The following is a 17,730-nucleotide window of genomic DNA, read 5'->3' as shown; positions in this document are numbered from 1 at the left end:
AAATGGAATAAAGAACATGGTGACCTCAGGGCAAGATCCCACCCAGCTAAGTTTTTAATTTGTGAAAAAGAATTAAATAAAAGCCAGGTGCTGGTGGCGTGCCTTTTATTCCAGCACTTGGGTGGCAGAGGTAGGCAGATCTCTGTGAGTTCAAGGCCAGCTTGGTCTATGAGCTAGTTCTAGTACATGCTCCAAAGCTACAGAGAAACCCTGTCTTGAAAAACCAAAAAAAGAAAGAAAAGCTTAGAACCAGGTGTGATGGTGCATGCCTTTAGTACCAGCGCTTGGAAAGCGAAAGCTGACAGATTTCTTGAGTTTGAGGCCAGCCTGGTCTACAGAGCAAATGCATGGAAAGCCAGTCTTAGGCAGTGAAGGAAACCATTGAAGACAGAAAACTGGCAAATATGTAACTGAACAAAAGAGCTGTGTTCCAGCCCCTGCAAGCAGAAAAAACTGGCACTTTTGGCCATGTGGTTTTGGCTTTAGAGTTAAGGATAGAAGAAAGAGAATTTGCCTCCATGCTAAGGAAAGCTGTTAAGTTCCGGCATGTGTCAGAAGTGTCTGTGAACAGAGGCCTAGAGAGGCCATTATGTGAAGTTGAAATCTGGATTGTCTTGGAGGCCCCAAGATGTTGGAGATGCCAGAGACATTGCTGAGGAATGCTGCTAACAGGGACTAGACACAGCCCAATAGAAAGAAGTATGTTGCAGTCAACAAAGCTAAAAGGAATTGGAGATCTAGAGAACATTTTGACATCAGACATGGAGATGCAGAGTTTGCATCTCCTGCTTTTCAGTCTTGTTTTGGTCCAGTATTTCCTCACTATATTCCCTTACCCATGTTTTGGAGAGGTACGTGTTGGATGTTTGTGATCTGCTTTTTGACTTTGATTTTACAGGGTTATAGTTAAGAGGTTTCATGAATCTCAGAAGAGACTTTGAATTTGGACTGTAAAACATTGTTGAGACTATGTGATAGACTATGGGTACTTTTGAAGTTGGACTAAATGCATTTTGCATTATGCTACTGTTATAAGCTCAGAACATGCATTAATGGACGCTTCCCTTAAGAGATGAGTGACACACTGTGTTGATGTCTAGTGCACACAGTGTGCTAACAGACAGGCACCAGTTTTCCTCTGGGAGTCTGAAATTCTGGTATGTGTGAGGAAGCAGAAGACCTGACTGGCCTCCAGTAAGAACTGTGGACACTGCAGCCAGTACTGCATGCAGTGTTACAGTTCACTGCTGGAGGATTCTAGTTTGACTTGAGCTATTATCACTGGAGAGGTCTCTAGGAGCTTCATGTGTGCTTTCACTGGGACCAGGCCTCAAGAGTCTTTTTGTTGCTTTTGCTTTAATAATTCTTAGTCATAGTTTTGACTGTGTTTTTTTTTTTAATTTTTTTAATTACTCCATTGGTAGTGAACGATAGCTTGGCTGGGTATAGACTGTGTTTTATTTTTGTTTATTCCTGTCAAGTCACTGAATCGTTGAGTGATTGTGGGGACCCTTAGAACACTGCACAGTAGATAGACTTCACTGAAGCTTCTTATCTCAGAGCACCTGCTGTTTTACAGTGTGTCTCGATCCAGTCACAGTTCAGTATGCTGTTGACAGAACTCACATCAAGATTTTCACCACATGGTTGGTCTGAACTAGAGGTCAGCATAGCTTCTGCAAATATGTGTGGCACACTAGCAGGGGTAGCTGCAAGGTGGACTCAGACTTTTGGGTGGAATGCATACCTGTAGATTTTACGATATTAGCACCCAAGGTGCCGATTAAGGAATCAGATTACCCTGACTTGACAGATCATTTATACATTTATTTTATATTCTGGATTACCTTGTATTTTTGTTTAGTAAGGACAATTGTAGTACTCAATTCCATATATTCTCTCTCTCTCTCTCTCTCTCTCTCTCTCTCTCTCTCTCTCTCTCTCACACACACACACACACACACACACACACATATACACATATACACACACGTTATATGTAAGCTGGTTATTGTGAGAACACAGTGAAATCAGAACTGGACCACCCTGTGGGAAGGTTACTGGTGGATCAAACTGCCAAGCTGTCTCTCAGGTGAGGTGGGGGTCAGAGAGAACAGCAAAATGCCAAAAAAACAAAAAAGCAGGTTTTATATGACAATCGGCAGGGTTGTGGTTGTTGAGCTAACACAGGTTATTCAGATTAACTGGGAACTCCATGCCCTTGCCTCAGACAATTGGAGGTGGTGGTTTGCCTGGTAAATAGAAAACTACCTTTAGGCTTCTGTTTTCTCAATAACAATCCTGTTTGCCCAGTCAGAGACTTTCTGTTTAGTACACTGTCTTTTTGGGGCCCTGTTTGGAACTAACAGTAATTCCTTTCATTTCTTCCCCAGCTATCCTTTTCAAGTCTTAAGGAATATCTTTTCATTCTTTGAATGATTTTGTGTCCATGTTATTCATGTTTTTGGTTGTCTTATTAATATATAACATTCTTTCCTGGCTTTGGTGTTTGTAAGATAAACAATGTTCTGATTATATACTCATTATAGAGTGTCTATTTTATTTTATTTTTTTTTAAAATCTCAACTTTTCAGGTTAATTTTTATTTGGAAATAAAAATCTGGTCAGCATGTAGAATGAAGGGCTAACATGCACCATAACTTTTGTTTTCAAGAATAACTATGAAAGAAAGAATTTTTTTTTCTAGAAAATATTGCATGTTTTTATGACGAAAAGTTAGCTTTGCTTAATATAGAAACATTTCCAACATGTGATGAGAAATAGTTCTTGTTTGCTCACTCATTTGTAGCTCCGGAGAGTCCTTCCCTCTGAACAGCGTGAGGAATCTGCAAGCCTTATCACATTTTAGGTATAATTTGATCTTTCCATGTATAAGTTCATTTATTGCTCCTATGTGAGTGTGGCTTTGTTTATACTTAATACTTGTATCTGTATTTTAGTATTTATAATGAAATGACAACTTTATGGAGGTATTATTACATTTTAGAAAATAATTTTGCATACATTTTTATTTCATTTAAATAAATTTTGAGGAGGTGTCAATAAATACTACTAATGGTTTTGTGTCATTTTAAATTGAAATTCTGGATATTTAAGCTTGAGAAAGGAAGAAGCTAGTATGAGAAGAAGTGATTTCTGGCTTCAAATTTGTTGGTTCTAATCTTTCCTAAGTGCTTTTTTGTTTTTCAGGGACATCTATCTGTTCATCTCTGTCCTTATATTAAGTTTGTTTTGTGTGTTTGTTGCTTTCCCCCCTTCTTTTACTTTGTCTTAGTTGAGGCAACAGGATATGTACACTTCCACTGGAGTTTGGAGACCTGAGGTGAACCAGAACACTCATGGTTGAATCTGTGTTCCTTCATTTGTAATACTCTCTCTAGATGAATTAATTTTAGCCATGAATTCTGAGTACACAGTCTGCTTATGTCACCGAGACCTTAAGCCACTAGTGTTTTAGGTCACGATACTCCAACCACTTGTTCCAGAAGTGGTATAGTGGACCAGCTCCCTCTAATCTTCTTACCAGTTCTCATCACTAGCTGCAGTGATTTTTGGCTGACCACTCTTTGGATGCCACTGAAGACCTTGGAATAAGAAGTTTTGGTCACCTGCGTTGGGTGCAACCTTAAATAATAAAATCACATCCATTCATCCTCCCCTTTCATTTTCTGCATTAACGTAGATTTACATTGAGATTCTTAACGTTCTTTTCATTATGATAATCCTAAGTTATTAATTAGATATAGAATTGTTTACACAGTGTTTTCATTCATATTTTTTGCGCTACTCTTGTTTAATCACAGTGATAATTCACAATCTCTTTAAAGCAATAAATTCTCAATCTTGAGTTTGTAGGGGTGGCTAAGATCTGCCAGTCATTTCCAGATAGAAGGCAAGTTAAGTGAGCGTATGCATATTATTATCCGGAATTAGGACATGGATTGAAATAAAGAAAGGTGGTTGGAGATTTAGTGCAATGGTAAGTGCTTGCCTAGCAAGCACAAGGCTCTGGGTTTGGTCACTAGTTTTTTTTTTTTTTTTTTTTTTTTTTTTTTTTTTAAGATTGGAGTTTGAGAAATTGAAGTGCTTTATGCAGGGGAGAGCATACACTGTAAAGGACACCGAATGTGTAGCCCAGTGGATAGAAGGAAAACCAGGGGAGTCTGGTGTCTCGACAGCAGAGCAATAGAGTTTCATTACAGTTGACCACTGCTTTTAGCTGAGTTAAAATGAGGACAGAAGTGTCATCAGTTTTAATGACATGATAGTTGCTGCAGTGTTGCTTTTAGTAAGCAGTTTTCATGTAGTACAGAGACGGAGTCCAGACAACCTGGCTTAAGGGGCCATTAGTCTCAAGCTGAACAGTTTGCAGAGAAAAGGGAGGAAGGAGAAGCTGGCAGAATTCTGAGACTACTATATGTGTGTGTGTGTGGGGGGTTACTTATATTTTCTTCAAATAGGAGAGGCTAAAAGAGATCAAAGTAAGAAAAAGAATGTTTGATAGCATGAGAGTCTTTCTCAGACAGTAGGAAGGATGAATAAGGGTGTTTTGAACATTTTTTACAAGTCTTTTGGGTCTTGGGTAAATAAATACCTCAAACTGGACCTCGTTTCTAATTTAACTTCTCCCTTGATTTTAGTCATTCTAACCGCAGTAGCTTGAACCTCATTGTGCTTTAATTTGCATTTGTGCCCCTTATGATCATTACTTGGGGGAGAATTTTTATTATTGAGATGCAAGACTTTTAAATATATCTACAAAGTCTTTGTTAGATTTATATAGCACAAATATTTATTTCATTCTCAGTTTTGCTTTGCATTTATTAATATTGATGTTTGAAGAACAAGTTTTTAATGAAGGCCAGTTTATCCCATTGTTAAGGTTTATATTATGACAATTTTTTTATTAGCAGTGAGATAGAGTGTTCTTGTTTATATAAAATTGGTGCATAATTTATATGTGTGTATGTATATGTACATGGTGTGTCACTGTGTGTGTGTGTGTATATATGTGTGTGTGTGTATATATATATATATAAGAGGACAATTTGTGGGAGTTGTTTTTTTTCTCTCTACCATGTCCTGAGGTCCTGTGGATTGAATTCAGGTTATTAGGCTTGGCAGCAAGTGCCATTCATTACTTAGTAAGGCATTTTGTCAGTCTCAATTTTTATTAAATATTTATTTATTTATTAAATATTAGTTCCTTGATTCCATGTATTTTGTGAATTGCAGTCACACCTGAAAGGGTCTAGTAATGTGAGATGACTTGTGTTTGTTTTTAATTAACTATAACTTTTAGAGAGCCATATTATTTTCTGATGATGCATAAGCCTCTAACTGTGTACATTTTTGGAAGAGTACATTATTCAGAAAAGTCTTGCATAACCACAATGAAAATAAGCTGTGCGCAGCAGCGTATGTACTATAGACTTCCATGCAGCAGCTGTCACAGTTGGCAGAGTCATACTAGAGAAGCACTGTATTAAATTGGTCCAGTGGACACAATTAATTCAGAAAAAGGAGCTGTTTGCATGACAGGCATGGTTGGCATAGTTAGGCAGCTGGTATGATTATGTACCTCAATTATAGGGCATGGTGGATAAAAGTGTTTATGAAAAGATGAGAAGTGCAGAGTGTGAACAGATGGCTAAGAATACTTGACTTTTGAAGAATACCTTGCCATATTACTAGTAATTTTAAAAGAACTGGGGATTTTGTATAATTTGAGAAATACACTGAATACAAATGGAAAATACTTAGATAGTCTGATTTAGAAGAAAGATAACATTAAAATGTATTTTATTGTTTTTAGAAATTACTAATGAATTTTATTATAAATGTTATATAAGCATGCAAGCAGCCTTTGTATCTCATGACTTTCATACTGTGTACTATAAAATACAACACATTAAAGCATTTTTCTCTCTTTCAGAACACACACACACATGCACAAATTCATATATGCACACGTACAAATACAGCCTGTATAAGCCTTGACATTTTCATGTACTTTTTACTGATTTTTCTTCTTATGCTCTGAGGCTACTAAAGGTTCTTGCTAAGTATGTACGTCCTAAACCAACTTAAAAGCAGCTCTTGCTTTTCAGACTTATTGAACCAAAAGCAGATAGGATATATTCTATAATTTATGGGAAGAATTAAAAATTTACCATTTCCATTTTTAAAGCTTTAGTCTGAATCTCTGAGATAAAATTAGACCATTTTATGTCTCATCAGTGTTGTTACATCTGTTTTAAAGTGATCAGTATTTCTAGCGTAGATTGAAGGCAGTGAAGGAATGCTTATTCTTAAGTTCAGGTACAGATCCAAATGTGTTTCAGAAATTCTAAGTGGTCAAGAATGAGTGTGTATTAAGTGTTTGAGATGAATAGTTTGAGGATTGAAAGGGATCTATTTAAGTTTTCATTAGCACTGTAGGGAAGTCGTGGATCTTGGAGGAGAACCTACAACCATCACCTTACTAAACACAATTCTATATACATTCTAAATATTGTCCTTAAACTTACAGTTGAGTGTAGTTTTTACCCCTCATTAAGGAAACTTCTCTTTACAACAGATAGAGACCATTATAAGAAATCACAATCCATCAAAATGCAGAGTTATGGAGCCCAGTCTCAACTGATCTGCCTGTAATATAACTCCTACACCTCAGATTCAGGGATCATTGCAGAAATGGGAATGGAAAGATAGTAGGAGCCAGAGAAACAGGTGAAGGACAACATCAATGGACATCCCCAAGTAAACTCGGCATGTGTTGCATGTGTGTTGGGGAGGTAGTATCACAAGTTCTCAAACCTACACAAAAGAACTGTAGGCAACTAAGGGATGCTGAGAGTGGGATACTGGGAGAGAGTCTTCCCTAGGGAAGAGCGCACCAATTGGTTATCCAGTGCCAAATGGTCGGCCCTGAGAACACACACACACACACACACACACACACACACACACACACACACGAGTAACTTTATAAGTAAGTTGTATTTATAGATTTAGGAATACATACAAGAAAGGTACAATACACATGGGAGGGTTTAGAGGAAGGAAAGCGAAGGGGAAAGTGATAGAATTATATTATTATTTCAAGGAAGAAAAGAAAATTGTTAAATTTTCATTAGTTATGTAGTAGTCAGTTGCCACTGAATGACTTTTTCAAACACCATATGTGTGTGTGTATATGTAAATTTGCAAAAGTAAAATGGACCTACTTGATACCCAAGAAGAGGGCTACTCTGAGGTTATAAGATTAGCGAAGGACACAGCACATTTTTGGAACCCAGTAATTAATATAGGGGCATTTTAATTTTTTGTTTTATTTCATTTTTGAAGGGTTTAATTATGTGTCCTTGGCTCTCCTCGACCTCATTCTGTAGACCAGGCTGGCCTCAAACTCAGAGATCTGTGTGCCTGCCTCTGCCTCCTTACGTGCTGGGATTAAAGGTGTGCACAAGCACCCCTGAGCAGTGGGGACATTTTTTTAAGCAAGCCTTGGATATAACAACTGGGGACACAAAACTGTCCAGTTTTTCTATAATGCCTGTGCTAGAAACTGAGAATTAGGAATGAAAACATCTTTGTCTTTGTTTTTTAGAGGAGTATATGCTTCTGCTTTGCCACTTGTATTTTCTATCGTCTTTTTAAATTTTAGTTTGTTATACCATTTCTGTTTTTAAAATCTTACTCACTTTGGGTATAAGGGCTAGATTAAAAACAAATTTTCTAGTAAAATTTGAATGCTACTTTTGGATTTTGGATTTGAGGTTTGTTAAGACTTGCAGATACTAGTTTAAGCTGTTTTTCTGTCTAAAGAGCAGAAAATAAAATCAAGTAAATAATGAACTCTAATAGCTGCTGTTGCTATGTCCTTGTGTCATCTTACCTTTCTAGACTTCTAGTTCCTCTTGTAATATGTGTGTGTGTGTGTGTGTGTGTGTGTGTGTGTGTGTGTGTACACGTGTGTACTAGTGGATACTTGGTCATTTTCTATTTTACTTACATGTTCAACAGAAGTTTAAGTTCATTAGAGTATAACTTTTTTCCTTTGCTTTATGGTATTATATAATCAGTTGATCTGGACTTTTAGAAGGATTGTCCAGAAAAGAAAGCAAAAATGCTTATATTGGTAGAAAAAATTCTAATGTAGCTTTTGGTTCTTTAATAATATAAGAAACAGTCTTTCTGAACAAACACTGATGGCACAAATACTAAGAACAACAGTAAATGAAACTAAGCAACTTTAGTACAGCAGAAGGCCATTGACGATTCAGACAGAGCAGCGGGCTACAGAATGGGAAGAGATTTTTACCAAATACATATCTGACAGAGGGCTAATACCCAAAATATATAAAGAACTCAAAACACTAGACATCAAGAAAATAAACCTCTTTCTCAAAAGAGGAAACACAAATGACTCTGAAACACTTAAAGAAGTGTTCAGCAGCCGGGCGGTGGTGGCGCACGCCTTTAATCCCAGCACTCGGGAGGCAGAGGCAGGCGGATCTCTGGGAGTTCGAGGCCAGCCTGGTCTACAAGAGCTAGTTCCGGGACGGGCACCAAAGCTACAGAGAAACCCTGTCTCGAAAAACAAAACAAAACAAAACAAAACAAAACAAAACAAAACAACAAAAAAAGAAGGTTCAGCATCCTTAGTCATCAAGGAATGTAAATCAAAATTACTTTAAGATTTTTATTTTACAGCCATCATAATGGCCAAAAGTTAAAAAAAAAAAGACATCGCATGCTGGTGAGAGTGTAGAGTAAGGGGAGCACTCATTCATTGCTGGTGGGAGTGCATGTGTGTACAGTCACTATGGAAGTCAGTGTGGTGGTTTCTCAAGAAGCTAGGAATTGATCTATCTCAAGATCTAGCTATACCACTTTTGGGCATATACCCCAAAGATATCTCTAACTTGCTCAACCATATTCATTTATGCTCTATTCATAATAATCAAAACTTGGAAACAAACTAGATATCTGTCAGTGGATAAATGGGTAAAGAAAACATTTATTTACATAATGGGACATTATTCAGTTTTTAAAAATGATATCATGAAATTCACGGACAAATGAATGGAGCTAGAAAAACTCATTCTGAGTGAGGTAACTCAGACTCAGAAACACAAATATGGTATGTATTCACTTATATGTGGATGTTAGCTGTTAAGTCTTCAAACACAAGCTATAATCCATAAAACCACAGAGGTTAGGTAATAGAGTAAGGGATTATCAGGGAGGAATGAATTTCCCTACAAAGAGAAATGAGCATAGTTACTTATGGATGGATATAGTGCGGCCTGAAATTGGAGAATCAAACAGAAAGGGAGAGGTAAGAGGGGGGCGAAACAGGGAGGGCTAGCTAAAACTAAGAGCATCAGGGAGGTTTTATGAAAACCTTCTGATATATAATAGATACTTCCTGAAATATACGCATGTACGAAGGTGATCTAAACTAAAGGGCTAAATGGCAGTGAAGATAAAGTGCCAAATGGACAACTCTCATCACCCCAAGTGAAGCTCCCAGTACCAGGAATGGGTTATTACCTAGTTGAGTTGTTGGCTAAAGGGGCCCCAAACAACCTAGGCTATTGGCAAGGCAGTTGGTTGCTCTCCAGCAATTGATGATAGAACCCTATTGTTGAAGACAATACCTACACAAATCATTGGGTATGGAAAAGTCAAGCTGGTGCCTACCTGGAGCCTTCACCCCTTAAGTACAGTGTTCATTGTCCTGAGAGATATTCTGCACACTATCAACCGAGAAAGATAAACACCAGCTACAAAACCTTTCACCTACAAGAAGACCTGCTTGCTAGATGTACAGTGGTAGCATAAAATTTATGGGCATAGCCAGTATCTCATTGGACTTAAGGTCTACCCTGTGAAATGGAACCTATCCCCAACAGTGCTCACGTGACCAAGAATGTAAGAGTAGATACGTCAGAGACCTAAAGGAGAACCACACACCATTGTTCTGCTAAAGGAACACAGCAGTAAAATGACTCCAGTGACAGTCTACTGTACTCATAGATCATAGTATACTGAGGTGGAATACACAGGACCTGCGTGGGTGTGCACCAGATAGGGTCCCAGAACCAGGAGAAGCAGTCTTAAGTCCACATTGCTAACCTCGAAGCTGTCGCCAGACGATAACCATTCACAAATGAATTAAACTTATTTTGAACATACATGTAAACACAGAACATTTACATACAAGTTCACAAGGTAGGATTTCTGCCCTTCCCCCAAAACTGTGAGGTTAAAACTTATATACGGACATCTTCAAATATGTTCTTCATACAATTAATGTAAATACTGTCACATCTTCTCTCAGGAAAGAAAGTTTTAATTATACAAATGAAAAACTCAATCCCCTGCATTTTTAAAATGATTTTTCTAAATGATGCTATATAGTTAAAAAAATATTGAGGAACAGAATTTTTCTCTGTTCAAGTGCCTGAATAGATTCCTATTTAACATATTTTTTCTTACACTGAGTTTTGTTAGTATGAGATTTTAATTTAGTCAAAAAAGTAACATGTTTATTTTTTTACTGTTTTTCCAATACCTCTCATCTCTCTCGGTCTCTCCGTCTCTCTGTCTCCTCAATGCCCCCTCCCCCCCCTCTCTCTCTCTCTCTCTCTCTCTCTCTCTCTCTCTCTCTCTCTCTCTCTCGCACGTTTAAACCTTTGTTCTGCATGTGGGAGAAAACATGATGTATTTGTCTTTCTAAGCCTTTTTTTCCCTTGACATATGATTTTCATTTGTATGTTTTCCTACAAATATCATGATTCCATTTTTTAGAGCTGCATAAAATTTCATTGTATATATATATATATATATGCACTACATTTTAAGTGCACAGCAAGTCCTTTATTTACATTGAAGCACATATTTTTTTCCTTTTCTTGCGGAGTTTTAACTTACATAATATGTACTGACTACAGTTTCCCCTCCCTCTACTCCTCCCGTTCTCTCTCCCGTTCAGGTCTATCCCCTTTCAGTCTCATTAGAAAACAAACAAGCTTCTGGGGGATAATACAATATAATAAGATAAAGTAAAAAAAAAATTGGAATAGGGCAAAAAACAGAAGGAAAGGAACCCAAGAAAAGGCACAGGCAAACATATAAGCACAGAAATCCACTCATTCACACACTCAAGAATAAAAACACCTGAATGAAAACAATATATACAAAAAGAACCTCTGGGGTAAAAAGAAGAGAATATATAAATTAAAAATAAAAAATAGTATTTAAAAAAACCCAAACAAAACAAAAACCCTGACACGATATTATGAGACAAGGAACCTCCAAAGATGCCTGGAGTTCATTTTCTGTTGGCCATCTACTGCTGGGCAAGCAGCCTGCTGTTAAGAGTAGTTTGTTCCCCAGTGAGGTTCCCTTGGAGAAAATTAAATTTTCATTTGCAAATAGTTATCAGTTGGAGATAGCCTCTGGGTTAGCATTGTCGGGGAGGGGGGGTGTCATATGTCTACCTTTTTCAGGCCTAGCACCCTGACTGGTGCAGACTCATGCAGGCCCTGTGCATGCTGCCTCAGTCTGTGAGTTCATAGGTGTGTAGATCCTGTTTTAGAAGGCTTTGTTTCCTTGTTGTCTTCCATCCCATCTGGCTCTTCCACTCTTTCTGTTTCCACTTTCACAGGGTCTCCTGAGCTCTTAGGGGAGGGATCAATGGCTCTCACACTCATTGTTGGGCTGTGGGCCTCTATATTTGGGTATAATGGTGTTAATTTGGGGTGGGGGAAATAAAGGGAAGGCAGTATTCAGGATTGTTGGGTGCTTCCTGTATGTCCAGTAAGGACCCTACCACTGAGCTGTATCCTCAACCTTAGGTTAACTTTTTTTTTTTTTTAAATTTAAGCTACTCATTGGATCATTTGAGCACTTTGCCAATTTCCTATTTGTTATTCTTACGTCTTCTTTTGTGGTGTGTATTCACTCTTGTTCTCACTGGAGGGTGTTACTGGTGTCATTTGTTATATAGAAATATAAATGTATTCTGGATATCTTTTGTCAGATATCTTTTTGTAGCTAGACTCTTGCTTCTGCTACCCAATAGTAACAACTAAAGGATGTGCATAAAGATAATGATATATGTTGATATTTATAAACTTGCAATTTTTGAAGGAAGGTGAGTAGTATTTAAAATGTACGTTTCATAATTTTAAATTTAAAATGAAAATTACATTTCATTACTTTGCATTTGGTTTCAGGTGCAGTTAAAAACTAGCATTTGTAGTCAGTATGTAATTCGGATGCAACCAACTAGCAGGTGCCTTTCTACCTTAGAATGTGCTGCTGCTGCTCTTTCCATCTTAGAGAAAAATAAGTACATACAAGAGGTATGTGGAAGTCATAGTTTTTTTTTAAGTCGGGTTGGATTTTATTGAGAAATGTAGACATGCATAACTTGTTAATTGTGTAAGAGAAGTGACAAGTGGAGTATATCTGCAGTAGGTATTTATGGAGTTTCATAATCTTCCTCCTCTCTGGTATTTTACTGTGTTGGTTTAGCATTCCATTTTGCATTATTTAAATATTCCCACTAAGCTGTGCAAACAGTATTTTTAATATGCTAAATTGCATGTAAGTAGCACAGCACTCAATAGAGTTTTTTGGCTAGATTTTTCCTTTAGTGTTCTCTACTTCTTTTTTAAGTAGTTTGTATTCTTTTTTTTTTAATTAAAAGAACATTCTTCACCAACATTACTTGTTTGAATTGCTGCCTTTATTTGAGGAGATATGCTAACATTCTGTTTACTTCATTAAACTTGCTTAGAGTGCAAAATAGGTACTTATGGATAGAAATGTCTATAGAATATGAAAAAGATTTAACCCACAATTATTATTTTATTTAACTCCCATAAAATTTTAATGATTACATATATAACTAATAATTATTAGCAGAGAAAGCATTTCAATGAGCTTAGTAATATCTCAACTTCTTGGGACAGTTTAGAAACTTTATAGCAAAAGAAAAGTATCATAAATAAATAACTTAAGATGGGTTATGAAAAGTAAGTGAACTAGTATTTCTTACTCAGAAAAAAATGCCATAGGATGACAGTTGAAAAAGAGTTGTTAGCTCCTCTATCACACATGCCACCGTGCAGGCACTCACATGTGTGCGTGCACAGACAGAGCCCTCTCTCTGGCCTCCACTTTCTCTCATTGTCCAGTATGGCTACTGTTACAAGACAGTACCTTAGCCATGAAGGAAATTTCAGCAGTGACTAAAACCTAGCAGAGTAACTGGAAGTTATAGAGACGTTAGTCCTGAAGAGAACAAAAACGATCTCCAGAGTTTGCAGAAGAGTTAAAGAGTGCTGGGAGCTAGGATTGAGTTCTTTGTTCCTCTCTGGGCCCTGAGCTGTGGACAGAGAGAGTTAGGGGCCTTCTTCTTTTGAGGGGCATCATGTTTCATGGCAATACACAGATTAATTGAAATGGGTAAAATTAATATGTAAGAGTTAGCTAATAAGAAGCTAGAGCTAATGGGCCAAGCAGTGATTTAATTAATACAGTTTCTGTGTGGTTATTTCTGGGCTGAGCAGCGGGAACCAAATAAGTGACCTTCATACAACAGAGGCTTCCTTTGTATGTGTGTGTAGACTGTTCCAACTAAACAGTTTCACTCCCACATGCTGTCCTTGAGAAGAACACTTCCCAGCAATCCTAGATCTGTTCTTTGAATGACCGGGGTGTCCCAGATACTCTCTTCTTCCTTTACCAGTCACCTTCCCTCTCTGTGTGACTTCATGTCTATGTTTGCCACTTTCTTTCTTGATGAAACCAGAAACATTTATGGATGACAAAAAGCTAATAGCTGACGTTGATTCCTGCTAGATTATATGTGATGGTTTGTGATATGTTAACTTAAAAATAAGAGTCTACCATGACCACACAAAACTTGGGTAACTTATGCTCTAAGTGTAATATCTGAGAATAAATAATGGCTAAAATATGGAGTTGTGATGGGAACCCACATGTCCTGAGCTTTTGATATTCCTTATGGATGGGTTGAAAATAAACTTTTGTAGTAACACGAAGGGCCTGGAATCCTTTTTCTGCTTACTTCAACCTTCAGGAATAATCAAATCACAGTGGCCATGAGTAGAGAAACAATGTCTATCCATGATTTGGGTGATTCTAGGATGCACGATGGAGCGTGAATGGGAGACGTGTGTGATGAAACATCTTAGAATGCTTATTATAGAAAACAAATTTGCTTCCAGTTCATAGTATATGTTGTTTTTATTGGAAGTGAACCCTAAAGCCAATCTATTAAAATTAGTTACAAAAAATAAATAGCACACTTCTTTGTGGAATACAGACAGTTACTGTCTTCTGTGGCAATGGGTGTATTATTTCTTCCCTGGAAGGAAAGCTATAGAGTCTTTCTTCTAGAAAACCTTTTAAAACCTTAAGATCTTGGAAAACAGGAAATATTGTGGCTTCCTTCTATAGACATCAGGTGCCTACAAATGCACAAATTTAATGTGATGTTGATTTCCAGTCTTCTGGTTCAGCCCCATGCTAGGTGCTGGAGCAGCTTCCAAGCACAGGAAGTAGTGGATGTGAGGCTCTGAGAGTGTGGCCCCTGGAAGGAGCCCCGTGCAGGCCTGAAGTCAGCTTGGGTGGCAGCTTTACCACCTGCTGTCAGTATGACTTGCCAGGGGCAGTTGCACAATCTCTCCTTGTACTTGTTTTTCCTTTTAAACTTGTATTAATTGGGGATGTAGCTCAGTGAGAGAGTAGAGGTTTCCAAAATACTTGTCCTTTTTTTTTCTTACTGGTCTGTATCAACAGGGATTATGTGTGACAGCCTTTAAAAATAAAGGCAGTGGTTAAATCAACTTTTTTTTTTTTTAAAAAAAAGCAAAACCTCTTCTGTAAGTACAGCATGCTAAAGTGGACCGTCCTGAGTTATAAACGCAGCTCGGAAAGGACATTAGGAGCCGAGATCTGGGGCTGGACAGATGCCTTCGCAGTTAAGAGTACTGGATGCTCTCCAGAGGACCCAGCATTATCTCAACACTCACATGACAGCTCATAACTGTCTGGACCTTCAAGCCCAGGGGATCTAATGACATCTTTTTGCCCTTTGGGCACTGCATACTTGTTTTGCCCAGACATACATGTAAGCAAAACACCCATACACATAAATAAACACAAAAAGCCCACATTTTTTTCCCCTGTCTGTCCATTAACCTCTCTGTTTGGCTTTAATTGTCACATTTATTGCCAACTGATCATGGTGGTTTGTCCTACCTCTAATAACCATATTCTTGACAGGAAAAGAGCAAAAAAACCTATGCTACCTAAATCTGTTGGCTTTGAGTGCCTCTAAAAGCCCATCCCAAGTGATTTTCATTTACCTGCTGTTACTCAGTGCTTTATTAGTAGAAGGGCATAATACCTTCATGAATAAAATTGGGTTCTATTAATAAGATAAAATTATTGGGTAGGGAGAGGCAATTATCAGAGACTGCCAAAGTATTTAATACTTCATTGTAAAGTAAGGCCCCTTTATCTGTTTTTATATGTAAAAATATACCATGTATTTTGTATATGTGGGAGAACAAATTTTCACACAGACAGTTTGAAAATTTTCGATCAATTTCCCCTCCCCCCCCAAGACAGGGTTTCTCTGTGTAGTGCTAGCTGTCCTGGCACTCATTCTGTAGGCATGACTGGCCTTGAACTCAGAGGTCCTGTTTCTGCTTCCCAAGTGCTTGGTCCAATTTTTTCCTTTTAAAAAATGATTCTTTATTGGCCTTTTCAACCAAAACCATTGCTATTGTTATTGATATTATTTTTTTCTTCTTTTATTATTATTACAAATTTCCCCCTCCTCCCCTCCTCCTATTTTCCCTCCCCCTCCTCCCGTTCTTTCTCCCCCTCCCTCTCCAGTTCAAATAGCAGTCAGGGTCTTACATACAAAGAATCTGATCCAAAAGTGTCTTCAAAATGCTATTTAGCCGGGCGGTGGTGGCGCACGCCTTTAATCCCAGCACTCGGGAGGCAGAGGCAGGCGGATCTCTGTGAGTTCGAGACCAGCCTGGTCTACAAGAGCTAGTTCCAGGACAGGCTCCAAAACCACAGAGAAACCCTTTCTTGAAAAACCAAAAAAAAAAAAAAATGCTATTTAATTTTGTTTTAGTTTTTCATCTTGAATAACTTTATATAGCGCGTGTGTTCCAACTTTGTATCAGCCTTCACCATCTCTGTTAACTTACGTGTAAATTCAGTTAACACATGAGTGTTTTATGCTTGGCCCTGCAAAAATTTTCGTTAGACAAGGTTTAAATTGCAGTATTTCAAATGTACTGTGAGGAAGACTTCACTGTCATCATGGATTTGTTTGTGTCAGTGAGGCACACTAATTGTGATTGGAATTCAACTAATGTGATGTACCTACTTATCTGTTTTCTTTAATCATCTTGTTAACTGATTAAATGATTGTAATGAGAAATTTTCATGTTACCTAAATAAAGTACTGTATAAAACACAACTCAGCTTCCATTTCCTATATGAAAAATCATTATGAATCCTTTTTTTAGAATCTGAATTAGAAATAATTACAAAGGTTAGAATAGTCATTACTCTTCACAGTTAAAAGCAATAATAAAAAGGACGTCTAAATGTCTGCATTGGAAAGAAAAGTACAGATAGAATACATGTTGCCACAAATACGTTTTTAGTATCTTTTTTTTCTTAACAGACTTTGCTTCGTCCTCTTCAAGCGCTATGTTCTTTCCAGCTTCAGCATGGTGCTCAGATTCGCCTCAGCAAGGAATACCTTCTGAAAAACGGATTATACCCCAAGCCAATGCCAAAGAACAAACGCAAGCTCAGGAAGATGGAGCTGTTATTGAACAGTGTTAAAATTTAGCACCACTGGCTCCATGGTGCTCATTCACCTGTCTTTAGCTGACAAGACTATGTAAAGTTTCCCCCGGTTTGGGCTTGAAGGCTTTGACTCCGAAGACGCAGTGCTGGTAGGCACTTGTGCAGAAAGAGATGGGCTGCTAAACAGCACCCTACAGCACGCTTCCACCCACGCTGGGAAATACAGACTTTCACAGTGTATTTGTCATTTGTTTCATTTTGGTTTTTGTTTTCTTTTGAGACAAGGTTTCTCTGTATAGCCTGTAGACCAGGCTAGGCTCGAACTCAGAGATCCACCTTCCTCTGCCTCCTGAGTTCTGGGCTTAAAGGTGTGAGCTACCATTGTCCAGATACTATATTTGTTTTGAAATATGTGCTTCTGCTACATTTTTTTTCTTAGATCTATTCAACATACAGTTAGTTGTTGGTCTAGAGTAAAGAGTTGTCTATATAATGAAAACTGTGCCTGGGAACAGTGTTGTTTCCATCGGTGTTGCCGATACATAGGTATATATAGATCAATGATGGATATACCCTGCATTGGTTTCAGCCTTACTGTGAAATAAATGGCAAAAAAGGGTGACTTGTTTTATTAAATAGTATAAAGGAACAGGGAAACTTTTCTGTTTAGGGTTGAACTTGGACTCAGTGAATGTAATTTACACCTTCTGTAATTATCTGGATTCCTGTGGAGTGCATTTAATTTTGAGATAGCTTGAATTCTCATTGGAGTTACATTGCCTAAGTTTTAGTTTTTCAGTGTTTATTTAACAAGTTTAC

At 37.7% G+C, this 17,730-nt stretch overlaps 1 protein-coding gene across 1 annotated transcript in view; it reads left to right on the top strand.

Annotated features, from left to right (window-relative positions):
• Nucleotides 1-17,199, top strand: part of Dtwd2 (DTW domain containing 2) — a 49,075-nt gene extending 31,876 nt beyond the window's left edge. Inside the window, exons 5-6 of the mRNA XM_005356084.3 lie at nucleotides 12,273-12,401; nucleotides 16,784-17,199. Of these exons, the coding sequence (XP_005356141.1) occupies nucleotides 12,273-12,401; nucleotides 16,784-16,954 (300 nt within the window). The 3' untranslated portion in view covers nucleotides 16,955-17,199. The remainder of the gene's footprint in view (nucleotides 1-12,272; nucleotides 12,402-16,783) is intronic.
• The last annotated feature ends 531 nt before the right edge of the window (nucleotides 17,200-17,730 follow it).

The sequence above is a fragment of the Microtus ochrogaster genome, chromosome 18, assembly GCF_000317375.1.
Source record: "Microtus ochrogaster isolate Prairie Vole_2 chromosome 18, MicOch1.0, whole genome shotgun sequence".
NCBI lineage: Eukaryota > Metazoa > Chordata > Mammalia > Rodentia > Cricetidae > Microtus > Microtus ochrogaster.
Note: the sequence above shows the minus strand (reverse complement) of the source record. Positions and strands in the feature narration are given on the sequence as shown.